The sequence below is a fragment of the Drosophila kikkawai genome, chromosome 3R (assembly GCF_030179895.1).
Source record: "Drosophila kikkawai strain 14028-0561.14 chromosome 3R, DkikHiC1v2, whole genome shotgun sequence".
NCBI lineage: Eukaryota > Metazoa > Arthropoda > Insecta > Diptera > Drosophilidae > Drosophila > Drosophila kikkawai.
The window spans coordinates 28,217,900-28,244,998 of record NC_091731.1 but is presented as its reverse complement, the minus strand read 5'-3'; the positions used below and the strand labels follow the sequence as shown (position 1 = coordinate 28,244,998).

Sequence of the window (27,099 nt, the reverse complement as noted above, 5' to 3'; positions counted from 1 at the left end):
TGACATGCCGCAAACTATTTTCGAATGTGTTCGTTTCAGTCGCATTCGCTTTTGTACACATTTCGCTTTGGTCAGCGCATTGGGAGTTGGCTTTGGGTTTGTTTTTGTTATTTTTAGCGCCGGCTAGAGTGAAGTGTGCCCGGTGGAGCAGCCCGTGGAGCATCCTTCAACGTTTCTTATGTAAATTTTCTGTCGATTTTCAGTTTTTGAGTTTGCAATGCGACTATAGATGATGATGATGATGATGATGTTGGCGGGTTTGTTAGAGTGCGGCTGCCCGGGGCTGCTTGGAAACTAATAAAACGTCAAAGCAATTTTGACAACATGCAACTTGGAGATCTCAAGGAGGCACAGAAACATACACAAAAACCTACACAGCATCTTCGTCTTCGTCTTCGCCTTGGTCTCGAGTTCGGGGAGCGCCTGCTGCTCTCCCCAAACGGAAAGTTTGTCTGTAAGTTTTTCATTTTGTGCGAGGTTTTTCTTTGGCAATGCTTTCATTTTGCCATATTTCTTGGCTCTCGTTGTTTTCGTTTTGTTTTTTTTTCTTGTCTTCTCATTTTCTGGCCATGTCTGAAGGGGACTCGAGCGTTGAGCCGGGCTTAAAGCAATCTAACTGGCGTATCAGCCATAAAACCGAACATTAAAGCCGTGTGAAAATTGCGGCTCAAGTGTTGAATGGGGGGAGAGAAATAGGTGTTCTGGGTGTGATAAGCGTTCTGTGTTTATAGAGTTGTCAAGGGCTCATAAAATTTGACTTTGCTACCTGACCTGACCGGACCTGACCGGCGTTGGACACGCCTATTTTCGGCTAACATGGGTTAAGTGCGGCGTCATTAGCACACTCTCGCTGTGGAGGGACGAAGGGTGAGGGTTTTACAGGAACCACAGCGTGTAGCCGACGTATAAACAATACCCAATACACTCGGCTACAAGGTTGCGCGATAGTCAAACACGAGCTGTTTTATGGCCTGTCCTAAGCGGCGCTTCACACTCCGCATCCCTTGCTGGCAATGACTCAACCAGCACTGCGAAAAAAACATGTTTCAAGGAATGAATACACAACGAAAATCGCTTAGACTGACATTTTTCCTAATATTGTGCTGACCTTCTTCCCTTCGTGCATTCGCTGGCCTGCGTGTATTTCGAGTATTAACCGCCAAGGACCTTCCATTTGCCTGTCATTTCAGCAAATGGGAAGCCAGGCTCCTAATAAAATTATAAATGTATTTGATGTGCCAGGTCCCGCCACCACACAAAAAATGCTTCCCAAAATAATTTCTCTCTTTTTTGCGGCCACTCGTAAATGTGTCTCAATTCAATTAATTTCCGCTTGCCACGAGTTGGAGTTGAGAGTTGGAAGCCCCGAGTTGGGGATGTGTCGGGTCCTAAAGTGGCCCCAGCCAGTAGGCAATTTGGCCGCAGGACCTGCTGCGCTGTTAAATTTTAATGCTGCGGTTTATGTGCGATATCTGGAGGTTTGTGCAAATTAAATTTTAATTGCTTGCGGTTCGCCTAAATTGGCAGTCAGCGCTTGCCCGCCTGGTTTGCTGGGTTTACAAGGCATCCGGAATTTATCAGACCATTCATTACTTGTGTGCGATTCCGACAACAAGGCGAAAATTCGGCCGAAAACTTTGGCAAAAGCTTGACAAAAGTGCAACGAACCGTGTATAAAGCCAACGGAAAAATGTGCTGGAAAAATCGGAGCGAAGCAGCAAATTATGAAAAATAACCGCTGAAAATCCGAGTAATATGCGCCAAGGCCTAGGCCAGAGCCCGAGCCCGGGACCCGGCGGCCGCAAATGCAAATGCAAATTCATGAAAAGACCAAGGCAGAGAGCAGCCAGCTGCTCTTGAGCTTGAAAAAGCCAGACGGGAGCGAGTTGCGAATGGAAATGGAGCTGTAACTGGGAGTTGGGCACGGGGAGCTGGCATTTGAAGGGGCGGTGGTGTCAGACTGCCGGTTCGGTTCAGTTGAGTAGTGTGTGTCTGGGCCGGGTCTGACAATTACGTCAATGGCGTAAATGTCGAAAAATGTAACAAACAAAAAACCCGTTAAGCGCAGAATGCCATCGCAATTTATGGCAGACTCATCGCTGGAATCTTTGTCATGGCATTTGATACACTCCGCAACGAAGGGGTTATTCTGTTAGACCATGGTGCTGGCAAACCTGGTTAGATGTGAAATAATGAGTTCATTTCCTGTAATACTTTATAATGCGTTCCTTCTATTTAGGTATTTCAGTGCATTGCAAGCTTCTGACTAAAATTATAATACCCTGCAAGGCTATAGAAACGAATATACCACTTTAAGATACTTTGTAAGTAGCGAGTGCATACAGCGGAATCTTATGTAACTCTAAGATACTTTCCATGTGAGGATTACTTTACTGTCTCTTTTTTCCATCTGAACCCCAAGCAGAGTATAAAGTTTCCAGCGAGAGCACTTTTAGCTTTGCCCCTTCTTTGCCACCTCTTTCTGGTTTTCCCCTTCTGATTCATTGCAGATTCTAGTGAAACTTTAGTGCAATTGTTTTTGCCGTTCTGTTTGTTGTTGATGATGATGATGGCACCCAGAAAGCGGAGGCAGACGATGCGTCTGCTGACTGTTGCCTTTTGGCGCTTTGCCTCCTCGCTCTCTGATTAACTCATTCATACATTCAGGCTTTTCCAGCAAGAAAATAAAAATGAAAAGCAAACAGAGAGGGAAGGAGCAAGTGGAAAGCGCAGGGAGCCGAGAGGGTGTGGCATTGTTCAGGACCCTCCCCTCAGCACCCACCCTTTGATTATGATTATTTCCATTTCAAAAGTTGGCGGCGCAGAAAAAAACCGCAGCCCGAGCAGAATTCTGTGTGTAAGTTAGGTGAAAATATTTAAAGTGCGCGGCGAGTGCTCAGTTCTATGGCTAACATACACCCACGGACACACACGCAATTGTTATACCCGGTACTTGGATTTGGTCGAACAGTCCAACAGTCAACAGTCGAGTCGATCTAAATATATGTACATAAATATTTATATATATAACATAAAGAAGTTTAGCTAATTAAAGCTTTGGCTTAGTTACGATATTTAAAAATCTTTAGGTGCAGGAGAACATACAAACAAATGTACATAATTACATAACTATAAACAGGGTAACTAACACGCAGCTGCAGCAGGTTCGCTTTTGTGAGGAGCCACTGTAAATGGTAGGTGTTTTTTGTTGCTGCTGTTACTTGGCTCGTTTAACTTTGAGCAGCCTACAATGCAGCAGCCGGCATGCCGGTTTTTCTTTTTTTCTTTCTTCTTTCCCCTCTATATCCCACTCCCTCTCTGTGCTGCAACTTTAATTGGACATGTTGTTGTTGCTGCCGCTTGTGGCGTTGGCAAACGTGTTTTTATTTTGGGCAAATTTGTCATTCGCCGCTCGGCAGCTTCACTGTACTTGGTCTTCACTTACCTCCTTGCATGTTGGTGTGACCTTAGTTATCAGCGCCTGATAACAGGGCGGGGGCTGTGTCGGTGGTGGTGACTGGCCTCGCTTTACAGTTGAGCGCAGGGCTCTGAGGACATCCCCCTTTCGGGCACGAAAGTCAGCCGCTCTTTGTTGTTTGTGCAAAATCGAAGGAAATTAACCGATAATTTGTTGCGAGAACACACACACACACAGGCACAAACCGCTACCAATACGCACGCACTGCACACTCCCTTTCCCTCTCTCGCTCCCACTCTCACTCTGTGTATTTTGTTTGTTCTGGCTTTGCTTTGCTCTTGCTTTTGCTTCTGACTTTACTTTTACTTTGCGATGCAAGCAGCGCGACGTTGCAACATCGTTCACATTTTACATTTCACTTTGTATTCCTCGGATGCACTTCTATCTCGGTTGGATTTCCTCTGTTTTGACAGCCGCCGCCTGCTGCTTCTTCTTGCTACGCGACTTATCCTCGCGTTTGCTTCACACACCTATCCTGCGTGGGCAAGGATATCTTGCATTTCTTTTCTTCCCCTTCTTGGCGTGGTCCGCGGTTCGCTTTTCAGAAACGCAGCGCATTCGGCGATTATTATCCTATATTTTCGTGTGGAGAAGTTGTGTAGAAGATTGAGATGCTTTCTTTAATTTTGTTTCGCGTATTTAGCTACATTTTCGGGCTTCCAACCAATATCTCGAATCAAAACGCGCAGACTGTTTGCTTAAAAACCGTGAGACCGTTCTGAATAGATACAAAAATACCCTCTTATTGGTGGTGGATAAAATACTAAAAAATAAGGGCCACACGAAAACGTAACGTAAGGCAGGGCTGCACAAATATAATTTTAAATGTTTATGATAACGTAACAAATTCAACATTTTTATAAAACTTACTAATTTTCGGCTCTTGAGTACCATTTTTTAACTGAATTTGAGTTGAACTGAAGTATTCAGTGACTCTACAGGCTGGCCACATTAGACAGCAGCAACAAAAACGTAACGTTAAGCAGGGCTGCAATATAAAATGGTTGATTATACCGTTACAAATTCAAAATATTTTAAGCTTACCTATTTTAAAACTATTTCGGGTGACACCACTCACCTTCATCAGCGATTTTTCATTTTTTAGTAAAAGAGCGGACAGTTATGTGTCTCTTAAAGACAACTGGCTCTTTTTTAATAGCAAATAGCCATTTTAAGGCATTATTTATTAATTTATTTTTTGTATAATAATATATGTCTTTAATTTTTCTTTGTTATTAATATAATTGCTTAGCTTATATTATAAAGATTGATTAACTTCTACATTTATTAGATTACGCACTCCTTAGCTCAATCACAGATAAATTAGAGCTATTAATTTATCAGTTTGACGACCTACCATTATCACTTGTCGTTCTCAGAAAATTATCGGTGTTAGCTCATTGATAACGATAAGCATAAGCTCTTTAATACAAATTGGACGTGGTATGCCGTCGTAAGATATATTACCCAATAATAATAATAGCTAAAATTTATATTTAATTAATTTATTTTTTAACAGCAAGGCAGAATGTTGTATCTTTTTATTCGAGTCTCTAAATTCAATAAAAGGGCAGAACGTCATGTGATTTTATTAATCACCACCGGTAGCCAGCATAGTGCCTTCGATCACCGTCCGTTCTTGTCCGATATTTGCTTTTAAAACAAACTTTGAGGGAGACATGCTGATCGATTTCATAGATTCCATTTGTTACTTAGGAAATTAAAGTGTAAGTATCAGTTTTGCGAATGTGAGCTTCCGGCGTCGTGATAATTAGAAGTTAGTTCACTCGCGCTGATAACTCCAGCCCCTGGGGCTGGATCGATCGGTAAATGGAGGAAGACAGGCCGCGGACTCTTTAGTCGCAAGTCTAACTGCAAACTCCGCGCACCCATGGCACTCGCCCAATTCCACCTGCCGATGCTCAAATGGCTTGGCTTGTGCCTCTTTGCCACGATTGTGATTCTGTGCTTAGCAGGCCGAGGAGCCAATACTGACTACCGGGAATACATATTGAGCAAGGAAGTTACTAGCATGGACTCAGATAGCTCCATAACCGATTTCCAATATGCGGAAAAGGATATCGAAGTGGATGCCGTCCTGCCCCAGTTTTTTGTGCGAACCGCCAAGTGCCGGATTCCTTATGTGAACCCCTTTGACAATGATGCAATGGCAATATTCCGTCGCGACCCCTTTGAGCCCTGCACCAACGACTCGGCGCTGGTGACCCCCATCTATGATGTCACTCGGCAACGCTATGTGCTAATCATAAATGAGACGCTCGCGACACACCTCCTCAACTCCAGCACGGGGGAGTACAATTGCTACTATCAGGAGATAACGCGAGAGCGGGAGCACGACAGTTACGATAAGTAAATACACGGAAATCCGTACTATCAATTGTCGCGCATATCTAGTTCTTGTAAAAAAAAAGAGCAAAAGTATTTCACATACTTAATTGTTTGGGAAGCAAATCATCTTTGTTACAAACTTACAACGTGCTTTATGATAATCCATTACCTTTTACTTCGACCTTCTTGTCCAAAATGATTGTATGTATTTCTCTTTTTCAACAAATCTTCAATTGATTTTGCAGAGTGGAGCGCAAGTACTTTTCCCAAAGCTACGAGGTGCCGCTGCATGTCCACGGCTTGATCCTGGCCTGCCACCGTCTGGGCAATGTGTCGGACATTCTTCAGAGCGATGCGTACACCCTGATCCAGTATACAGCGCCGCCGGAAGGACTCTTCATGGAGCCGGCCAAGCGCAAGCCAAGTGTCCTTATGTTTGGGATCGATAGCCTGTCGCGGATCAACCTACGACGCACCATGCCCAAGGTCTTTAAGTTCCTCACTCAAAGCGGATGGTACGAACTGATGGGATACAACAAGGTAAGCTTAAAATATTTTTTTACGAAATGCATTTCAAGGTTTTACGATTTTTCCGCGATAGATTGGTGACAATACCTTTCCCAACCTGCTGGCCATCTTGACCGGCTACGAGCCAGAGTCGGCGTTAGCGAATGTCTGCGACTGGCACAACAAGGGCTGCTTGGACCAGTTGCCGTTCCTTTGGAAGGACTTTCGGAACGCTAGCTACCTTACTGCCTACGCCGAGGACGAGACCGGGATGAATACGTTTAACTATGTAAAGCCAGGATTCCTTGAGCAGCCTACCGACTACTACCTTAGACCCTTTCAAAAGGCCTTTGAGGCGGACCTGAATGTGTGGAAGTGCAAGGAGTGCTCAATGAGATACTGCATCGGCCGGCGCATCACAAGCAGCTACGCCTACGACATGGCCAGGGATTTTGCCCGCCGATTCGTGCAGGAGCGGCCCATCTTTGGCCTGTTCTGGTCGAACAGCTTCAGTCACGACAGCTTCGAGATGCCGGCCAAGATGGAGGACTATGTGCTGCAGTATCTGCTGGACTTTGAGGCGGACGGAGTATTTGATAACAGCATCGTAATATTCCTCTCGGATCATGGAACCCGCTGGGGCCGAATAACGCATCTGCCCAGCGGCTTCCTGGAGGAGCGCCTGCCCTCGATGTTCATCTACCTGCCACCATGGTTCCGTGAGCAGTATCCGGAGTACGCACAGGCCCTGCAGGTGAATGAGAATCGCCTGTCCTCCAACTACGACCTGTACAATACGCTAAAGCATATCATAGAGCTGGGCGGCGGACCCCCGCTGCCCAAAGCTCACGACTGCCCCAAGTGTCAGTCGCTGTTCTATCCCGTCGATGAACTGAGGACTTGCGAGGACGCCGCGATACCGGATCACTACTGCACTTGCGAGCCCTACAAGAGGATCAATGAGAAGTGGGGTGAGCGAGTGGCACCCAAGGTGATCAGTCGAATCAACGAGTATCTGTCTGGCAGGAATCTCAGTGACGTTTGCTCGACCCTGACACTGGACTACGTCCATGAAACGGAGATAAAGGTGCCGCTGGACATGGACTTTCACGGCGAAGAGCTTCGTGAGGTGGCCACCTATCGCACTATGTTCAAGGTCGATCAGAACCGGGCCGACTTCCGGGCCACTGTCCTCTTCAATAATCTCACGCAGACCGTTGAGGTGGATGTGACCACCATAAGTAGGCTGGACTCCTACGAGAAGGTCTCGACCTGTGTCAACGACAAGACGGACAAGCTGTACTGCATATGCATTAGCGATCTCAAAACACTTAAGGAGTAGTTTAGCCTTAAGTAAGACCAGCTCATGTTGGTAAATTACTACGATTATTAAAAAGTATTATAAGAAGTTAAATAGTACGGAATATCTGGACTGTTCGGGCACTGTTCCAATGAATTTATCAAAAAGATCGAAAAAATTTGGTACTTGTCTTAAAAACGCAATTATTTGATATTGCACTTAAGCTGTCGAGCTGAACAAGGCAATGTAGTTTCCATGTTGGCGTTATCAATATTGCAACACATTTGGAAAGGAAATTAATATGTCTAAGTTGTTTTGGTAATAATTGACCATGTTGCAATTTTTATTGAATAAGAAAGTCATAAATAAAAAAACTATATTTAGAAAAACATTTCATTAATTAGCTAATAAATTCTAATAATTAAAAACAGACGATAATACTATTTTGATTGGCGGCCTTGTGTGGGCTAGATTTCACTACGGAATGCTGAGAACACCATTATTTTCTGATTTTACGGTTTCTTTATTTCTCTTCAAAAATGAATGTATTTTTTTCGGAAACGGTCGTAACACACAGCTTTTTCTTGTAACAGAGAGACCCGCCATCCTTATCCCCGAGAAGCCCAAACTCTTATAATTGCGCAGCCACCTGGCTTAAAGGTAGAAGTCCCTGGGTTTGACGGCTTTCCTTACAATACATTTAATTCATATTATCGGATATTTAAACTTTTTAAATTTAAGCGCCTTCGAATGAATACTCATTCAAGTTTGATAAAAGCTTCAGTTTTAGTAGCGGGGCCCACCACTGGGAGCTCACCACAAGCAACGAGTACTTTTGCTTACTTGAGTTTCTAGTCTTTTTCAGAACCAATGCTAATATATATGGACGTAATTTACGTTAAGTTTAAATGAGAAATAGTTCGACCTTTAATAAATTGCATATCCTTTTGTTAATTATTTTGCTTTGGTGCTCACATAGACAAATCAATATTATTTAGAGAGACTTTTGAAAAGAAGCAATAGAATGAAAGTTAAATATTTTTAGATGTATTATTGAACACATTTATAGACAATTTTTGTAATCTAGAAATTCCTATTAAAAGTTATAGATCCTCAGCAAACACCTGTCAAATGTACCAAGTTATCTGTGATAAATTCTCGTGGCTTACAGCAAAAGGTGAAGCCCACTCCGTCCTTGCTCAGATCCGAATCGCATCCAATGATTTTGCAGAAGGATCGAGGATCTGGTCGTCTGGTTGCATAAACGTCGTTGTAGGTTATCACGACGTATTTGGCGCCGGAGAGGTGGCTAACAATCTTGTACGTCCACTTGGGAACCGGGATTTTGTTGTTGAGCAGATAAATGGGAGTCATTTGGTGGCTCTGTGTGTTCTGCAACTGCTGCACCTCTAGGGCCCCAGTGCAGACCTTTACGACATCGTAGTTTTTCCGGTCGAGCAGTCGTCTTACCCAAGACTCGACAGCCTTCCAGTTGCCATTGTTGACCGCTGCGTACTGGGGAACGACGTTTCTGAGTTTGTAGGTAGACCGTTGGAGTTGCTCAAAGGGAAAATCCGCGACGGCAGTCAGATGGCCACGATTGAAGAGGCAGCTACCTTGGGCCATATATGACTGGCCCTGTCCCAGATCAGCCTCAAAGCAATTGTAAATGTTTTCGTTCTTAAAAGCAGCCGCTTCCTTAACCCTCATTGCCCTGTCTGTTGTGAAGCCCAAAGGATGGCGGGATGCGGCTAAAACAGATAATATAATGTATAATTAATATGATTTTGTTTGATTTTCTACTATTAATACTCACAGTCGAAGCTGCGGTAAACCTTGTGTATGGAAAATTGCGCTGCGTATTGCGTTTTATGGTAGCAGCTCCGATAGATTTCCAAAAACCGGCCTCCATATTCGTAACCAACAACGTACATTGCTAATGGCGGTGTCTTGCAAGTGGGATCATTGCTATCCTCCCTTACAGTTGGTTTGAATGGCTTGGCACAATTACTCGTTGGTAGGGCAGGAGTGAATGATCCATAGACATCGCAATCAAATCTTTGAGGTGCGGCTCTACCCCCACAAAGTAAATAAATACTTCGGGAGACTGGCACTGTATCGCTGTGCAGAATATCCCAGACATTATTTTCGAAGCTTAAGAACGCGTGATTGGTGGCCATTGTGTCTTTGGGTATGAGGCAGCTGGCTCTAGCTTTTCCAAGAACTGAAATATACGTATTGTTGCTTAGTTTTTTTTATACGTTAATCAATCAGATAATACACTCACAGAGTATCAGGCCTAGGCTTAACCAGAGAAATCGCGACTCGTTCATCTTAACGTTTGGAGCTTCCAACTCGAACTGAGGATCGCGATTATCATTGGTTCAGTTTGGTGTTGCTGCCTTAATGCTTATCTCGCGAGGTCTGAGAACTGCGGCATTCATCAGGGCACCTCTCAGGTCATCGGTGATAAGCGGCGCCACTGGGAGACTCTTGCTCTGGGTCGTGCCCTGGTGATTCGCTCGGTGGAATACCCCAGCCTTTTCCAGTGCCTTTGACTGGGCCCTATCTGCGCTTATGATCAGCCATCAGCCAACGCTGGGTGGCTTGGGGGCTGCCTTGTTTACCTTGCCTTGCCAGCTCACGTTTAATAACAAAGGAGTTGCGATGCCCTTTCGTCCTTTCAGCTGCATCCAATGAACTTTATGTGGCTTGCATTTTGTCATCAGCACTCATAAAAACGTATCTAAAATTGAATCTAAGGTGCAGCAGAGGAAAATAAAATAAGATTCCGCACTTGGAACACTCGGAACCGTTCGTGGGGGCCATCACTAGGCAAAGTCTACGTGACTTAAGCAAAGGGTTGAATTTTCCCATACAGGAATGATGGCTATAAAAATGAGGACTCTTCGACAAATCTGATAAATGTGAAAATTAAACTTTAGCCAGACATAAGATAACAATGATACGGCGTCAGACGGGGCAGTCCAATTACTTTTAAATTAGCTTCCAACAGAAGAGACCGTATGTATTTAAGATGCTGCTCCAATTCAATTTTATTTCAAGCTGTTTAAAGGGCAAAGACAGTGGCGTTGCAACAGAAGGTGTACCCGGCAGCTGCAGTATTCTGGAGGGTCAGGGGGCAAGGGATAGAGGCACAGAATCGCGGCGCTGCTGGACGAGAGGTGGCGTAGATGTTGTTGTAGGTCACGAATACGGTATGCGGCTGATTGGTGGAGGTGCGCACTACCTTGAAGAGCCACTCGGGCATGACGTTCTTAGTGCCGGCACCCAGGATAATGGGCCGCTGGCGCCTCTGGCGATCTGGTAGGGTCAGCCTGCCAGTGCCTCCCGTCTTGATCCTCAGAAAACTACCGGTGCTAATGCGACTGCGCACCCAACGCTCAATGGACTCCCAATTGCGGTCATTGATGGTCTTAAACTGGGGCACCACATTGATATACTTGAAAGTGGCGCACATCTGGTCTCCAAACAGGTAGTCGGCCGAGGGCGTCAGGTGTCCACGATTGATCACCGTATCGCGGTCGTTGGGTATGTAGCGTTGGGTGTTGCCGAAGATGGCCCGGAAGGCTCTGAAAATGCTGCGGGACGTGAAACTGGCGGCATCTGTCTCGCTGATCGCTCCGTCGCGAGAGAACGTGGTGCAGGGTCTTCGCGGGACTGGAAATAATCGGAGTATTAGTTAGGGTCCTTCTGAGTTCTGAGCATTATTTACTCACAGAAGGTCTTGTGGTACACCAGATGCGTGGTGAACAGTGCGCGAACGGCATTCCGGTCATAGCAGGCGCGGTATAGCTCCAGGCGACGGTTGTTAATAGTATAACCGACGGAGTACATGGTGGCCGGACAGGAGGCGTCCGTGACGATCGTGGCCGTGGTAGCTATGGCGGGACGTACGCAGCGCATAGGTAGCGGACGACTGAAGTTGCCGTTTCGCTGACAGGTGGTCTGAACAATGTCGTTTGGCTGGCAGTACATATGCAGCACTTCTCCCCTAACAACATTTTGAACCCGCTTTAGGTCGTAGTTGCCGTTGGCCGCTCGGTTGGTGAATATCCGAGAAGTGCCCTCAATCATAGGCCGGGTAAGCGGACAATCGGCCTGCGACTGGAGAACTGGTAATGGTAACATTTGTAAAATTATTTTAAAATTAAAATGTATTCCAGGGGATCTTATTTTTCTTACCAAGTCCCAGTCCCAGACCGATTAGTAGCAGAGATCGCAGAAGTTGTTGAGCTCCCATGGTGGTGGTTAGTCGATGAGCTGAGAAACTTAAGCTTATATACCATTTAGGCCGACTCCCAAGGTTCCCGCTCACATTGCACTATGGGGTTTTTGACCACTTTTTGTGGCATTTAATCATTTTTTAAAAGTTCTTAAATTTAAAAAAAATAGTGGGATTGTATTAACAAAGCATCGAACTGTTATGCCTCATACTCAAAATGTTAATACTTAACAGCATATGTTAGCAACAGAGCTGTAAAGTCAGCTGTTGCATCCGAAAGCGCGTCTGCTAAGTTTGTAATTTTTACGAAGTGATCTTTGAAATTAAACTATTCGTGTAAGACACAATTTGCAAAGGAAAAAACTAATGGACACTGATTTCACAGGTTTTAACTACATGTTAAAGGTATTAATTGTTTAAATTGTGCGTGTTTATACTGACATTTTGTCATTTTATAAATGCACCTTAAGCTGAATTTTGAGAAACAAATTTAAACTTTGGGAAGAGTTTTGAAATAGAAGTTCGCATTAGTTTTCAATGCGTCCAAGTGTATGTTGTAGCGTTGTCAATTCTGAGCAAAAAGCAGTTAGTCTTATCGTGCACTTTTCCGCACTTTTGTTTGCAATTTGAATTTTTCTCAGATAACCTCACTGTTTTCAGAGCCAATTTGGTAGCTGTTTGTATGGAAAAACACTGATTTCCGGTACTTTGGTTATTTTGGTTCCTAGGGAATGCGTTGTCCGATTTTGTTCAAAATTGCTATATCGTGTTAAAATAGCAACATATATAAGCTCCTTAAATTTCATTAATTTATCTTTACTTTTACCCGATCGTTCCTATGGGAGCTATAGGATATAGTTTCCTGATCCGAACGATTTTCATACTATATATGCCTAGGGACAAATAATGATGATTGGTAAAGCTTCATGTCGATATCTTCAAAACTGATCGAGTTATTAATTAATGCCACAAAAACTGGTCAAAAACCCCATAGTGCATTGTTCTGGCCAAGCTCGTGAGCACGTGTCTGCATTCAGCTGAAGACAACAGACTATTTTTGGCAACAAACATATTTTCCGCATGCTGAAAAAGGGCTTTATTAATTTCCATTGTTGTTGCAGTTGATGGGCATCTGCAGCACACTGCATGTTTGCCACTTGACTAAGCGAAGTAATTTGTATTTCCAATTTCCCTTTTTTAAGGTCAGCATTTTCAACCTTTATGCAGAGAGTTTTTCCTTCGATTTGGCATTAAAATGCAATTTATATCCTTAGATACATCAAAGGAAAAATATGTTATTGCAATTGGTAGTACCTACAGTTAATGCTTGGATGAGCACAACATGGCTCAATCTTATTTAAAATTTTATTGGAACCGAAAGCTAAAAAGTAAGCACTACATCAGCTACATTAGCAACTTGTTTCTGGATATATAATAAAAAGCAATTCAAAGCAAATCTCAGCCAGACAGGGGCTGAAATAATTGCCTTATAATATCCGTCTGTGGGTCGTTGTCTGGCCATTTGATGTGTGTCCTTGTCCTGGTCCAACTGCTCGGCAGATGCTCAAGTGGCTGTGTGCTTTAATGTGCATGTTGCGAAATGGTTAATGCTCGACAAAGTATGCTAGGCTTTTGTCTGCCGTCCGTTTGGCTGGGTTTCCGATGGGGTTCTAGCTGGGGCGGAACAAGGGACACGGGACAGGGGACAGGGGCGTAACGCAATTTCCGCCGCTTACGAGCAATTTGGCGCTATTTGGGCACTTTTAATGCATGCTCACAGAGGCGAACCAAATTATGGCGTATAAAATTTGCGACTCAAATCGTGCGGCTGCTGCTCGTGTAGAATTGTAATGGTCAATAAAAATAAAAGGGGCAAAAGGCAGCAAAATCAACAAGCCGACCACAAAAGCGGAGCATAAATTAAATTGTGCCGCACTGCAGGCGGAAGGCGTGTGAGTGGGTGAGTGTGCCGGCGATGGATTCATAGACATGGAGGGATAATGCCGGCTGCGCTGCAAGTGCTCGGCCCATTTACAATGCCATTGAGTTGCGTGTTTACAGCACAATTACAACTGTTAGGTTTTATGAGAGCCCAGCTTAACGCATGTCCGGGCTGCTAAATTTATTCTGCACTTTTATGAGCTCCCAGTGTCCGGGACTCTTGCCCGATACTCCATCAGTGACTCCACACGCACAAAACAATTTCGCAGGCGGGCGTATTTAAAAGCAACACCCCGCCCACCCCAGACCCTGCTGAATAATTTATTTAATGTCTACTTTTAGGCGCAACCCTCACAGCCAAGCAACGAAGCCATCGGCAGCGCCTTTATTGCACTCCTCCACTCGCAGCGCACGCATTGAAAAGCGTTTCGCCTCCACAATCGCAGCTTGAATTTAAATGGGCCAAAAGCGAGGGCGTTCGCAATTTATGAGGAGCCACCGAATGACCATTAAAACGGGGGGCGGGAGTCCATTCCGAACGGGGCTTGAATTGGAAGAGTTTAGATGCGTTTTAAACAGCCACGCGAACTTTTACGATTTATGAAAATTGATTCGCGGCATTAAACATAAAAGTATATACTTCATTTTGTTTTAATTTGCTTAATGGGCAGTATATGGTGTATATTAGATATTTTAAAATCGCTTGCAAAAAACCCAAGAGGGATCTCAACAGTTTAGGGTCTGAAAGTGGCGGGGTTGCAACAGAAGGTGAATCCTGATCGGGCATTGTTGGGCAGGTTAATGGGACAGTTGACGGCCTGGCAGAAGGCAGGTGCCGCCGGACGCTGGCGGGCGAAGATATTGTTGAGCGTAAGGAAGGCCACTAATGGCCGGTTGTTGGAATCGCGCACTATCTTGTACATCCAGAGGGGCACTGGATTCCTGTTGCCGCTGAGGAAGACATTCTTGGGCCCAGTAGACGATGGCAGGGACAGGACATCTCGTGCTCCCGTGCGTACGTTGACAAACTGGTTGCCTGTTACCGAATTCCGGACCCATCGCTCGATGGCCTCCCAGTTGCCATCGTTGATGGCCTTGAACTGCGGCACCGCGTTCACATACTTGAAGGTGGAGCACATCTGGTCCCCGAACAAGAAGTCAGCCGAGGCGGCCAGATGACCCCGATTGATCACGACATCCTGGTTGTTGGCTATAAAGTTCTGTTGGTTGCCAAAGAGTCGTCGGAAGGTGGCGTAGATGTTCCGGGTTGTGTAACTGGCCTCGTCGGCTGGGCTGATCACTCCATCCGAGCTAAACTGCACACAGGGTCGCTGGGCAACTGGGGAGGAAAACGAATAAAGTTATATATATATACAAGAGTATAAGAATATCCTGAGCTCACAGAATGTCTTGGCGTACACCCGGTGTTCCACGAAGACAGCACGAACTGATCTCCGGTCGAAGCAGGCGCGGTAGAGCTCCAGGAACTGGTTGTTGCCCACATTATAGCCCACCCGGTACATGGTGGCCGGACAGCTGCGATCCGGGACCGGCGTGGTCAGGGCCGCCGGTGGCCTTTGACAAGTCATGGGTAGAGGAGGTCGGAAGGCCACATTGCGCTGATTCCGCTGGCAAGTGGTTTGGCGTATGTCCTGGGGACTGCACCACATCTGGAGCACCTCACCGACAGGCGAACTGGCCGTCCGCTTTAGCGAGAGTTGGCGATTAGGAAGACGTACCATGAAGATACGGGTGGTTCTCTCGACATCGGCCCTGGTGAACCGGCACTGGGCCTGGGCTAAAGTTTATCCAGTTTAGAAACTTTTTATTAATTGTATAAAGTTTAGATCTTACCCATAGCACAGAGTGCCAGAATAGGCAGCAGTTGTCTCCACATATCCGTATATTCCAGCTGGACAGCCGATCCGCTGCAGATCTATTTATACTGCTCGGGATTGGGGGCAAGCTGTTAACTTTTATACGAGGTGTGTGCACAACTGTTTTTTGATAATTGCATTTCATTGTGGAATTTTTTATTGTGACCCAAAAATAAAGATAAAAGTAACTAAGGCTTAATTATTTAATATTTTAGGGTGCCCTGCACGTGGACTTTGTCCTCGAAATGTCCGCGAAAAAAAAATTAAAATACAGCCAAATATAGACTCCTAAATGTGGCCAGATCCAACTGTTGGCTTAATTAATTGCAGATTGAGCCCAGGTAACGCCCAGCAGGCAGCCATGGTGACCATGGAAGTGGTGGACTCATGTGGATAATGTCAACCTTTGTGTGCATATGCTGCTGCCGTCCGTCCCATTGGAAATGTGCCTGGCTGAGTAAATGAAATTAGTTATTGGCCCGATGCCACAACCTGACCAGAGCCGAGCGCCAGAAGCCGAACCGAATCACTTTCCATTTGCCCAGCGCCCCATGATTTCATTATCGATGTTTGTTCCCCAAATAACATTAGTTCGGTTTGGTTTAGCATTGATTTCGTTCCCTGTCCGTGTCCACTGACCAACAACAAGTCATGCTGTGGCTGCAGATTGTATTTGTGGCCCATGGAGCCGCACTACAAATACATGGCTATATGGATGACTTTTTGGCTTGTTTGCGGAAAGGTGCAATAGCAATGGCATCCACATCCTGGACGCCGTTGTGCTCCTGTCGAATATTTCATAAATTTATATGTTCCTGCTAAATCCCTTAACGACTGTAAGCTTTTCCGTTTGTGCGGCATGCAGAATGGCGGCAAAACTAATACATGCGCATATATAACGCCGACTTAGTGCTGTAGCCGAGACGTGCCAACTTTACATGTACGTACGGATGTGTGCGTTACGGGGGAATCCTTCCGAAAGGAAGCTTTCCAAAGGCAGAGACATTTGACTTTTACGCGCAATTGAGCCGGAGAGTCCGGGTAGCTGGCATAGCTGGAGTAGCTCTTAGCAACAGATCTAGGGCTGCCATCGACGGCCCACTTGAGTGCCCGGGCCACGCCCACGCCCTCGCTCAGCGCCCAGCGCCCTGCGCCTCCGCTTATAAATATTTATAACAGCCCACTCGACACCCACTAAATTATTAAGTTAATGTGTCGCGCTATTCAAAAAAGGTACTCCGCAGCCGGGGGACCAATAAAATTCCTAAGCCCCGCATCCACATCGCTGTGGTTGTGCATGAAATGTGTGTGTGGCCAACACTTTGACAATTTCACGCGCTCGGCTCGTCTTGGATCTGGATTGAGGATTGAGGAGACGTGCCTGATGTTTCTGGGTGCGTGCGGGCCACGATTAATAAGCCTGCTAATGTTGCGCGAAATTATCGGGGAAATGGGAAAAGTTTCGGCGAGCCTAAGATTTATAAATGGTCCATGTTTGGAAGTGCAATTATAAGGCCACAAAGACATATGAGCGATGGCAACTTAAGGAAGTTAAAGACCATAAATCAGAGATGGGTCTTAGCGGGGGGACAGAGACTTATGAAGTTTTCTGATATCTGGGATCAGGCCTGTCTTTCTGTCCGTTCCTACCCGCCGGCGGGCCATTTAAAATTCCACTCTCTCGTCTGATGGCTCGTATACGTTATATTGCTATAGAAGCCGCATGTGGACAATACGTATACGTACGGGTGTACGAGTGTATGTGTGTGTGTGGGCAAGCTTGCATTTGGAGAGCTCCACCTTTTCACTAACACATTCCCGTTTGCGGTCAACGGCAGGTGCAATGCTTGGTCCGTCGCTCTTTGCCTCTCAGCTTGACGTTTATTAAATTTTCCCCACCCAAAGCCACAGGAAGCGCAGGATGCAATGGAGCCTGGGAGATGGGAGCTAAGAGCTGGGAGCTGTGGGCTGGGGTGTGTGCACTTTATGCTCCACTGCGCGCCAGCTTAAACTCTTCTACGAGAGTCTTTAAGCCGGCTCCATTGACTGGAGCCGCTTGAGCAAACACTTGCCAAGTATTTCACTTCATTTTACTGTCTTCCACGCCGGCGGGCGCTTTATTTGATTCGGTTCCCTTTTGGAAATATCATCATTAGGGCTACACATGCGACGGCGACGTTCAAAGCGAAACGAAACGGCTCCATTACATTACGGTTTGCATGCCCTCAATTTCTGGGGCAATTATTTGCTTTGTAGCCTGCCAAAAAGGCTGCCACCAGCAGACAGACAGGGCTGCTGTTCTTGCCGCTTGCTGCTGCTTGCTGCTGCTTGCCGCTTTTACACAATTTCCTTCCGCTTTGCTTTCGCCGGGAAAGTATTACGATGATTTGCATAATTTTAGCGCACCTACAGCAGCCGCAAAATGAGGCCTAAACCACGGCCCCTTGCCAGCTGAATCCTCCAGCGCATCCTTGTGTGCTTCGGTCCTTTTTTTTTCTTTCGTTGTTCGCCTGTTCGTTTTTTCGGCCCGTCTTTATCTGCTTTGCTTTCACGGCGCCTTTGTTGAGGTGTGGGTGCGGGTGCGGATGCGGGTTTTGGGAGGCGGGTGTGAGTTTCAGGGTATCTTCGGGTCGGGTTCTGGGGGTGTTGTAACCTACATTTTTGTAACTGATGTGCTGCGTTGGCTCTCTGCTCGAATCCGCTCCTTATCTTTGTGCCTGATCGAAATTGCTTTTGAGTGGTTGCCGGGCCGCCCTTGCCGCTCCTCAGTCGCTGTTGCTATTTTAATTTCAGTCATGTGTGCAGCTGCCTGCTGTCCTTCGCCGCCCCTCGTCTGCCGCTTCTTTTTAGGCACTTTTGCAATTTTCTGCCTGCTTTGGGTTAGATATTCATATCAGCTCCCTACATATTATAGCTATTTTCCGCTATAACTGTAACTGATTGCCGCTTTGTGGCAGCATTTTTTTTTTGCCCATCCCTGATTCCCATCCCCATTCCTCAAACCCCCCATTTTTGAGCACCAATTGAGATGCAAATTGCTTTTGCCTAGAATGATTCGAAAATAATTCAGTTGGTTAGCATTTTTGCTTTTATAAATTCTGCTCTCCCTTTCTTCTATCTGGAATTTCTGCAGTCGAATTAATTTGATTCACTGGCGATAATCTATGGCCTTAAAGTTGGGCATTATAAATTTGAATTTTTTATTAGACTTTACATATATAGACTTGTCCTAATAAAATGTGTTGTATTTGTGACTAAAAGACAGTAATAACATAATATTTTTAAAGGGTGGATGTTTATAAGTTATTTAACTTAATACACACAATGTTTTTTTAAAGAAAATAAACACTATCCAGCCAAGTTTCTCTGGTAAAACAATGCGCCAGAATTTTTCACAAAGAATTTTAGGTTGAGGTATTTCGGGATCAGGGTTGCCGCAAATTGTTGTGTGGCCAAACAGCCGCATTTATTATCATTTCGGACACACATATATAAAGCGTTTTAGCGCTTGTCGCTGCCACATGGCGCTTCCATTTCCTTGTTCATTTTCATTTGCAAATATTTATTTGTACATTTCCTCTTTGCACTATTTACCCACTTCCGCTGCACACACACACACATAAACAGTGACCCGAACGGGCAGGCTTGAGGGGGGCTCGCACTAAGGGCTTTCATTTTCACTTGCCAGAAACTTTTGAAAGCCAACACACATACACTCACTCTCGAACTGCTGACCCAGACTCGATGCAGCCCTGCAGATGTGAGTGCGAATGCGACGTTTTAGTTTTCATTTCGGTTTCGGCTTAGGTTGGGCTTGGGTTTGGGCTTAGGTCTTGGCCTGGGCTTGGGCTTGCCTCCCTGCAATTTGCTAAAACACAGCCAAAATGCCAAGCTCCTCAGGCCATATGAAAAGAAGACCGGCCCTTAAAACCTGGGATTAAATTCGTAATATGTGCTTTTTTTTCTTGTGGTTTGAATATGCAGCGAGGAGACCTTATTTATAATCAAAAATCATTGTTAAATAAAGCCAGACTTGCTGAGAGCTCGTCATTTATTTCCGACTTATCAGGCAATTGATTAAATGTCTCACCCATCTCAAGCCAGGACGTCGGATTAAAGCAGACCGGGTCACGAGGGGAATCAGTGCCGTGCCGAGAGTCGGGATCTGCGATGGGGTGCCGTAGCAATGGCCGTGCCCATGTCGGCATGCACATCATAAATGGTTAATGGCTGCATCCTCGTCTGACATTCGAATCTGAATGTGCAATGCCAGTGGAAACTGCAGCTGGAGCTGCAAAAATTCGAACTGCTCGCAATCAGAGCGGATGTCAGGAGTCGCATCGAGATAACTCCATGTGCATTGCGTGTCTGTTAAATTAATAAATAATTGCCCGTTCAATTTCCCGGCTGGCTGTCCTCTGTGCTCTGCTCTGTCTGACGACTCTCCTTTTCTTTGCTGTCCGGACCCGGACCCGGACCCTGGCCAGGCCCGTGCTCGTACAACGTTCGTCGGTTTCCTATGCGGGATTTTCGCGCACACCTGTCCACAGCTGAGCCAGATTAATTGCCTATTTGGCCGCTCTCGGGCCACCTTCGGCGCTGCTTTTTCTTTGTTTAATGATAAGCCGTGCCCGAAAAATCTCTGACACTGACATGCTAATTAATAAATTATTTTGCAACAAATTAATTAGATCGGTGAAAGTGATTGGTCATGTTGTGGGGCCAAAATAAGGAAATTTATAACAGCACTGGGATATGGGTCCACTGATTGATAAGTGTCTGTGACGGTGATTTCCAGCTTCAACTCGAGAGGAATAAGCTGTGGAAAAGGGGTCATCACCAAGATGAACATCTCAATTAAAACAATCAATATAAATGCGAAGCTGAAATGGGGTTAAATAAATTATACTTTGGCTTTCCCAAAAAGTCAGTAAGCTAGAATATAAATTAAATAATTATAATTATAATTATAAAACGTGCTCAACAAAAAACTTATGCATCCTTTTATAAATTTCCCCATATTCTCCTTATTAAACACATTATCATCGAATCATCCTTTCCACTCATTTATGAACCGTAACCAAGAATCTCCTCACATGTTGCTCCTCCTCCAAGTTGCTCCTTCCATTTGGTACCTGTGACCCAGCCTTGGCCCGGCTTTTCTTGGCTTTTGTCCCGACACGCACAGGAGGCCCCCGAGTCGTCGTCTGTCATCATTAAAATAATTTATCATCCTGAATCTAGTGCTCTACCCTTCGACGCCCAGTGTTCTTATCTGGCCCGTATCTAATTTGATAGTAAATATTTTAATTAAAGGAAAGTAATTATTGGCCAATGCCTTTATTGCATGCTCAAGCTTTTGAGTTAATTAAAATGTTTTCCTTGCTTTTTCCACCATATTTATTTTGGCGAAATAGTTGTTAAAGTTTTATGACAGCCGCATAAAATATGAATTTGGTCTGCTTTCAATTACAAAAGCAGAGCAGCAAAAACAAAGCAATTTCTGTTTAAATATCGTTTATTACTTTGCGCTCAACCATTAATTAAGGGCAAATGCCGGGCGATTATTGCGTGCCTGGTCGGGTGAGCAACCTGCCGCGCCCGTGACCAAGCGTCCTTCCACCCACGGCCCACACCTGACCCTTGGCCCCGCCCCCGACCCCCTTCCAGAGCATCTGGCATCTTGGCGAAGGGCAAATGAATGCGGAGACAATTAATTGTTGCGCTCTGTGTGTTCAGTTCGCGCTTTCAACATTTCATCTGCAGTTGTCAGTTACTTTTGTCGTGAGCCTCAGACCCCATCTAGATCCCCACTGCAGCGCGCGCTTATGATAAATGAGTTGTTGCCACAATGCGGTGGCAGTCTGGCGCCTTTGTGTGTGCACCGAACATTTAATCCTTTGGGCTTCAAGGCATACCAAGCGGCCATTCATTTAGCCTCCATTCCCAGTGCAGAGCCACTTAGCGCAATACCCTCGGCATGGGGCATAATGAGCAGCCGGTGAGCAAAAGGCCGCCATTCACCCAGCAACAGCACTGGGAGAAATCTTTAAAAAAACTCCTTTATTATTATTATCTGAATAAAATACATATTGTTAATTAAGAAATCGATTAGTTTTCTAGAAATTAATAAAGCTGCCCTTTAGCTAAGATCATTTACCCATCGTTTTTCTTAGTGTGGATGCCTGGTCTGCCACTGACACCCATAAACACCGACGCTTTAAAGCGATCCGCAACCGAACGGGAAAAGTTTGTTCGGCCAAGTTCTCAGTCCAGTGCCCAGGTGCTCAAAGTTGCAAGCTGCATGTGCTGGCAGATTCGTATCAAAGTTTACCACTTCGGCTTTGGGCAGTCCCGAGCACACCTGGGACCTGCATGCGGCACATACTCTCATATTTATATAATGGGCGAGAGAGATGGCTGTTAGAAGAGCCCCTCAACTTTGCCTTGCACTACTTGGCCAATTAATGTGTCCTGGACTTGGTGATGAGTCGGTGACGGTGGGTGGGTGGGTGGTAAAAGCGATTGGAAAGGCTGGCGCTCCCACTGTGTGCATATTCGATTAAGCAAATCCCGGCGGGAGCGCGTGCCGCAACTTTCGTAATTTATTATTTTGCTTATTTTGTCAACAGAACTTACAAATCCCTGCCTCCCGCGAGCCCACAGAGCCCTGACAAGCCGCCGCAATGCGACCAAATCACATATAAATTATTGCGTCAAATTGAAGCTGCTGCCCGGACGGACTGAAAGCCGATTTAAAACTTGACACACTGTGACAGATATACACATGTGTATTTATCGCACGCGGGCCAGGGTGAATCGGAATCCGGCCCATAAGCTGGGGCATTAAATGTTTTATTTTTTTTTTTTTAACTCAACCCCGACTCTGCCGTGTTTTGCGCTTTCTCTTTGCAATTCAGGAATCCGGAAAATAAGCTCCAACTGTGCTGCTGCTGGTTGCCAAGGTATCCAATCTTTAAAGTCAGGCTACGAGATCCGAGGAATGTTATTGAATATTCAGCGATATTGTAGAGTAAATCATCTTAGTGTTAGAGGTAATTCTGGTATTATGGTTTCTCAATCGATTTTGAAGAAATAAAATGCATTCCTTAAGTCCGTTCAATATGCTGAAACACTTTATAAAGATTTGTCAACAGTTTCAAAAATATTTATAGGAATGTTCCAAAAGTGAAGGCATCTGGTTTATATAAAGTTATGAACGGGTCCCGTGAATTTTATCCGATTTTATTTGTACATCCTTTGATTCTGCAAGCACTTGAATATTAGAAAATACAACTACCACGGCGGCATCAATTTAATGGGTGGAAACTGGCCTTTCTCAGTGCGAGTCCAGTGCACGACGAGCTCGTCATTGCTCTTGCGCTCGAGAAAGTGGATGGGATTCACCTTGGCCTCAACAGGTGGCTCACTTGGCATCAGCTGCTGTTTGACGGCAACGCCGCATTTTCCATTGGGATCCAATTTTGACTTGCCTGCGGAGAGCATCATCAGAATCAGGATATGGGTTGCACTTTAAGGGAGATTAAGACTTACGCAGGCTTGACTGCAGGGTTGTCTCCATTCGACGACGCATTTTCCTTATCCGAAAAAGAGAAACATATATTAGGCAAATATTTATAGAGTTTGTTACTATGTGTGATGAGTGACACGTAACTCAGAACAAATCGTGTGCATTGAGCGATACAAGCACGTGAATAATCCCTCAATTGTTGTCGGGATTAGGGCGCTTCGTGGCTGAAAGGACTCGACGGATGTGAAGGCGGAGATCCATTTCCATCCACGGCGTTGATGTCATCGCCCCGCTGATAAATCTAAAGAGATTTGTTGCGCATCCATCAAACTGAGCATTCTTATTATTCAAAGTACTTACACTTGCGCCGCTTCGGAACGTTTCGGGCAAGTGCGTGTCCTGCCGTGAGTCTGGCTCCTGCTCCTGCTCCTCCATATATGTTAAGGAGCAACAGTGGCAAAGCAAGGAGCACTGATAAAAAGCAAGCGCCGCAAATAGCACACTCACACATACAAAATCCATTAACTAAACCCTTCAGTTCCAGAATTCCTCGCCAGTCCAATTCCTCGCGGTATGTTCGAAAAACGAAAACAAATTACATGGGCCTCGTTCAGCGAAGTTCGAAACAAAATAGCCGAAACAAATTCTACCTACGCTCGGCTACTGCCGAGGGCTTCACGAAGTTCGTTCTTCATATTTGTTATTGTTTTCGATCTACGTTCGGAGTAGCGGTTGCGAGAATTCGTAAATTAGAGAGAGATGGAGATGGAAGGAAGGGAGGAAAGAAAATTGGTGTCAAAAACAAAGAGTATTGCACCGACGTGAGAATGACCTTTTTAAAATAAGTAGAGTTATTTAAAAATATTTAAGATTATATTTAATTAATTTTTACGTATAAAATCGTGCGGGATATGAGCACGTAAGAAAATGTGCTTTAGACATGGCCGAAATGTTCATGTTTGATTATTGGCCCTTTGTGAATCTAATTGCAAGGCATTGCCTTGTCGGCTATACCCTGACACGCGCGAGAATTTTCGGTCTTCGGTTTTGTCTTCTAATTCTCTTTGCATTTTGAGTTGACTGCTGTTGCATTCAGATGTGTTTTGCGTATAGTTGCGTAAAAATGAAATATTATAAGGTAAGTGGAACTTATTTGCATTCAATTATTAATTTTAATTGCAGAATTGACGATTAAAATGGATGCGACTTCAACCTAGACGGTGTGAATGGGATTCAGTACGGATTTACAAAGTTTTTTTATCCAGTTTAAGTTGGTATGTACTGCAATTTACAATTTGATTAAAAAATATGTATGTATGTACTTATGTATTTAATTTACAGATAAAACAAGTTTCTTAAAGGACCCAGCAGCCGGCAAAGGAGACTCGTGACACGCACTTATGTACATACATATGTACATATGTATGTACATATGTACATATGTATACATGTTTAATTTTGGAGAACAATTTAATGCTACCAAAAAAGTGAAGATAAATAAAAACATGCAATTACATTGGATTTTTACTAGGAAGGGGGGGGGGGATTTTTCAGGAATTTTCTATAGATTTTCATCTGGGATTCCTGGCGGATTCCGCTAGCGAATCCCGCGGGATTCCGCAATGATTTTCTCGGGATTCCTCGACGATTCCTCTAGCGATTCCCGCAAGATTCTTCGACGGTTCCCCCAGCGATTCCTTGACGAATCGTGCACGATTATCTTTCGAAATTCCCGGTGACTTTCCCTGGCGATTCCTGGCGGATTCTTGGCGAATTTCGAATTCGTGGCTGGGATCACCTTTTGTATGGAAATTCCTCGAAGTTTTTTATGAACGTTCCCTGACGATTCGTCAGGGATCTATTTCGGTTCCGTGAGGAATCGTAGGGGAATCGTTGAGGAACGGAACTGAAGGGAAGTGTCAATTTAGTGACAGAGATAAAACGTCACACGCACAGACCTACAGATACAAAGCCTTGGACACACGCACACATATGCACAGCGGTGGCAAAACAAACGAAGGGGAAGGACGAGGACGTCGACGAGGCAAGGAGAATGTCACTGGAACTGCCTTGGCAAATAGCAGAGCACAATGAATGACAGCACTTTGTATTTTTCCACGTTTTTTTCCCTTACATTTCTTCCTTGCTTTGCTCCTTTGGCTGTTGCGTGCTTTCTTCCTTTATTTGTTTGCTCATGTCAAAAGATCTTGGGATAAGGTTATCGTTATCAGTTCTTGTTATTGTGTGCGTATGTTCGGCTAGGTCAAATCACCTGTTACATGTTACATTGTCTTGTCCGGGCGGGTTTCTTAATAAGCGATTGCAACTCACTGAATAAGATGAAGAGAAGTTTGAATAAGGGTCTGATGTATGGACATGGTCGAGGGGAATACAAAGAGTAATACGCAATTGTGACAAACTGAAAAGGAAATGCATGATAAAATGAGTTTCGGATCGAGTTTATTGATATATGAGTGGGCAAGTGGTCATTAATTAAGAAGGGATTGAAAGGAATTTGATATATTCTGCTGCACGTGAAGTACATTACCAAAATTAATAACATTCTGTGGAACCGAGTTTAATAATAAATTTTCCCTAAAACTATGTCTCCAGATTTATGTTTTATGTATGCCATTCTTTTGTTAACAACAAATCCTATTTTCTAGGACTGCAAGAAGTCCAAAAAAAGGCGTGAACACTGAAGACTAAAATGCTCTCAAAGACAAACCGCAAGTGAAAATTGTTTTCCGTTTTTCGATTTTTTTTTTTGCATTTCTTTCTCTGGCACTGACGCTTCCTTTAGCGAATTGTCTTGCGGGCATTTCGTATGCACCACGCTACACCGCAAAGCGCCACAAAGTGCAAGTCAATATAAGAAACGGCGAATCGAGGAGCAACTGCCGCATTGCAACTGCACCACAGCTCCTTTCAATCCATTGCCTGCCAATCGAGAATGCGGTGCGTGCGTGCTGCTCACGCTGCCGGGATGGAAATTTTCGCGACTAAGCAAAAGGCGGCACAGAGCTCACATGAGCACGGATCCCGGGATCCCAAAGAGTGGCGAGCATTTGCTTTTATGCAAAGTATAGCAAATTGTATGGGCTGCATTGAAATTCAAGAGCAGACCCTCTGATAAATGACAAGCTCGTGCGAATGCAGCTCGAGTGTGAGTGCCAGGACTCGTACTGTATACGAGCCGTGAATTGGAGACAGCTGAGTGGAGCCACCACGATGTGTGGCAGAAAAAAAAAAACACAACGACACCAAAGGTAAATGTGTGTGTAAATTGAGAGGAATTGCCCGACACGTTTTAATTATTGGCCCGGGCGGGATAGCCCTTCGGGTCCTGAGCACTTCATTAGGCCTCTGGCGCGGCTCTAAGTAAGACACGCATATTTTTCATACTTTACAAAATCCACAAGCAGAGCGGAGCTCAATTATTCAAAGCAGCTGCACCGCCCGAACGAACCCGAAATAAAAACAAAAAAGGAATGCTGAAGAAGATCGTCCGGACTAGGGGTTACCTGGTAGAGAGGTTCTGCTATTATAAGTAATCTTAAAAAAGAAAAGATCAGATGTGGAGCTGTGGAAGCTAGTTTTCTTAGTCTCTGAAATCCAGCTTTATTCTCTGGAAGGCAGGGATATATCTAACTTGATAAGGCTTCTCCACATTCAAGGACTTTCAAAGCTAATACCCACCTTGTCCAGAGTGCAATACACCCTTTGCTCACCATGAGAAGCGGGTGCAAAAAAAAGTAACTGGGAGATAGGGTGGCCTAGACACACGGGTACTCCCTTACACGACATTGACTAATGTTGATATGTCGTCGTTTTTTGTTGTCGGTCTTTCCCAGCCTTGGCCTGATGGTT

General features: G+C 44.8%; 6 protein-coding genes across 9 annotated transcripts in view; 1 reads left to right on the top strand and 5 right to left on the bottom strand.

The window, feature by feature from the left end:
• Positions 1 to 4,155, bottom strand: part of LOC108081061 (ankyrin repeat domain-containing protein 50) — a 36,793-nt gene extending 32,638 nt beyond the window's left edge. The window contains exon 1 of the mRNA XM_017176040.2: positions 3,446 to 4,155. The gene's annotated coding sequence lies outside the window, so the exon portion shown is untranslated. The remainder of the gene's footprint in view (positions 1 to 3,445) is intronic.
• LOC108080958 (uncharacterized) lies at positions 144 to 8,064 on the top strand. 4 transcript variants are annotated; one of them, XM_070287366.1, is made up of 3 exons: positions 144 to 454; positions 6,073 to 6,367; positions 6,429 to 8,064. In XM_070287366.1, the coding sequence occupies exons 2-3, from the start codon at positions 6,227 to 6,229 to the stop codon at positions 7,674 to 7,676; spliced, it is 1,389 nt and encodes a 462-aa protein (XP_070143467.1). In that variant the 5' UTR covers positions 144 to 454; positions 6,073 to 6,226; the 3' UTR covers positions 7,677 to 8,064. The 4 variants fall into 4 exon arrangements, with proteins under 4 accessions (XP_070143467.1, XP_070143468.1, XP_070143469.1 ...); XM_070287367.1 differs by lacking the exon at positions 144 to 454 and adding an exon at positions 2,248 to 2,324; XM_070287368.1 differs by lacking the exon at positions 144 to 454 and adding an exon at positions 3,118 to 3,194.
• A 595-nt stretch (positions 8,065 to 8,659) lies between these two features.
• Positions 8,660 to 10,007, bottom strand: LOC108080945 (uncharacterized). Its single transcript, XM_017175851.3, has 3 exons — positions 9,922 to 10,007; positions 9,451 to 9,858; positions 8,660 to 9,385 (listed from the first exon to the last, which is right to left on the bottom strand). The coding sequence occupies exons 1-3, from the start codon at positions 9,965 to 9,967 to the stop codon at positions 8,748 to 8,750; spliced, it is 1,092 nt and encodes a 363-aa protein (XP_017031340.1). The 5' UTR covers positions 9,968 to 10,007; the 3' UTR covers positions 8,660 to 8,747.
• Positions 10,008 to 10,704: 697 nt separating this feature from the next.
• LOC108080890 (uncharacterized) lies at positions 10,705 to 11,904 on the bottom strand. The gene is made up of 3 exons (XM_017175793.2): positions 11,841 to 11,904; positions 11,375 to 11,770; positions 10,705 to 11,315 (listed from the first exon to the last, which is right to left on the bottom strand). Exons 1-3 carry the CDS (start codon positions 11,896 to 11,898, stop codon positions 10,705 to 10,707), a joined length of 1,065 nt encoding a protein of 354 aa, XP_017031282.1. The 5' UTR covers positions 11,899 to 11,904.
• Positions 11,905 to 14,492: 2,588 nt separating this feature from the next.
• LOC108080999 (uncharacterized) lies at positions 14,493 to 15,740 on the bottom strand. Its single transcript, XM_017175925.2, has 3 exons — positions 15,676 to 15,740; positions 15,224 to 15,619; positions 14,493 to 15,160 (listed from the first exon to the last, which is right to left on the bottom strand). The coding sequence occupies exons 1-3, from the start codon at positions 15,716 to 15,718 to the stop codon at positions 14,556 to 14,558; spliced, it is 1,044 nt and encodes a 347-aa protein (XP_017031414.1). The 5' UTR covers positions 15,719 to 15,740; the 3' UTR covers positions 14,493 to 14,555.
• Positions 15,741 to 22,927: 7,187 nt separating this feature from the next.
• Positions 22,928 to 23,404, bottom strand: LOC108080990 (uncharacterized). Its single transcript, XM_017175917.3, has 2 exons — positions 23,253 to 23,404; positions 22,928 to 23,191 (listed from the first exon to the last, which is right to left on the bottom strand). Exons 1-2 carry the CDS (start codon positions 23,290 to 23,292, stop codon positions 22,995 to 22,997), a joined length of 237 nt encoding a protein of 78 aa, XP_017031406.1. The 5' UTR covers positions 23,293 to 23,404; the 3' UTR covers positions 22,928 to 22,994.
• Between the last annotated feature and the right edge of the window lie 3,695 nt (positions 23,405 to 27,099).

What these genes read in the sequence shown, in the direction of transcription:
- LOC108080958 (XM_017175873.3), top strand. Translation starts at nt 5,511, where the DNA reads ATGGACTCAGATAGCTCCATAACCGATTTCCAATATGCGGAAAAGGAT. An exon ending in GAGCACGACAGTTACGATAA is followed by an intron (nt 5,849 to 6,072) that starts GTAAATACACGG and finishes TTGATTTTGCAG; the next exon opens with AGTGGAGCGCAAGTACTTTT. An exon ending in AACTGATGGGATACAACAAG is followed by an intron (nt 6,368 to 6,428) that starts GTAAGCTTAAAA and finishes TTTCCGCGATAG; the next exon opens with ATTGGTGACAATACCTTTCC.
- LOC108080945 (XM_017175851.3), bottom strand. Translation starts at nt 9,967, where the DNA reads ATGAACGAGTCGCGATTTCTCTGGTTAAGCCTAGGCCTGATACTCT. An exon ending in AAGCCTAGGCCTGATACTCT is followed by an intron (nt 9,859 to 9,921) that starts GTGAGTGTATTA and finishes CGTATATTTCAG; the next exon opens with TTCTTGGAAAAGCTAGAGCC. An exon ending in GGTTTACCGCAGCTTCGACT is followed by an intron (nt 9,386 to 9,450) that starts GTGAGTATTAAT and finishes TATCTGTTTTAG; the next exon opens with CCGCATCCCGCCATCCTTTG.
- LOC108080890 (XM_017175793.2), bottom strand. Translation starts at nt 11,898, where the DNA reads ATGGGAGCTCAACAACTTCTGCGATCTCTGCTACTAATCGGTCTGGGA. An exon ending in CGGTCTGGGACTGGGACTTG is followed by an intron (nt 11,771 to 11,840) that starts GTAAGAAAAATA and finishes TACCATTACCAG; the next exon opens with TTCTCCAGTCGCAGGCCGAT. An exon ending in GGTGTACCACAAGACCTTCT is followed by an intron (nt 11,316 to 11,374) that starts GTGAGTAAATAA and finishes GATTATTTCCAG; the next exon opens with TCCCGCGAAGACCCTGCACC.
- LOC108080999 (XM_017175925.2), bottom strand. Translation starts at nt 15,718, where the DNA reads ATGTGGAGACAACTGCTGCCTATTCTGGCACTCTGTGCTATGG. An exon ending in TCTGGCACTCTGTGCTATGG is followed by an intron (nt 15,620 to 15,675) that starts GTAAGATCTAAA and finishes GATAAACTTTAG; the next exon opens with CCCAGGCCCAGTGCCGGTTC. An exon ending in GGTGTACGCCAAGACATTCT is followed by an intron (nt 15,161 to 15,223) that starts GTGAGCTCAGGA and finishes TTTCCTCCCCAG; the next exon opens with TTGCCCAGCGACCCTGTGTG.
- LOC108080990 (XM_017175917.3), bottom strand. Translation starts at nt 23,292, where the DNA reads ATGCGTCGTCGAATGGAGACAACCCTGCAGTCAAGCCTGC. An exon ending in AACCCTGCAGTCAAGCCTGC is followed by an intron (nt 23,192 to 23,252) that starts GTAAGTCTTAAT and finishes TGCTCTCCGCAG; the next exon opens with GCAAGTCAAAATTGGATCCC.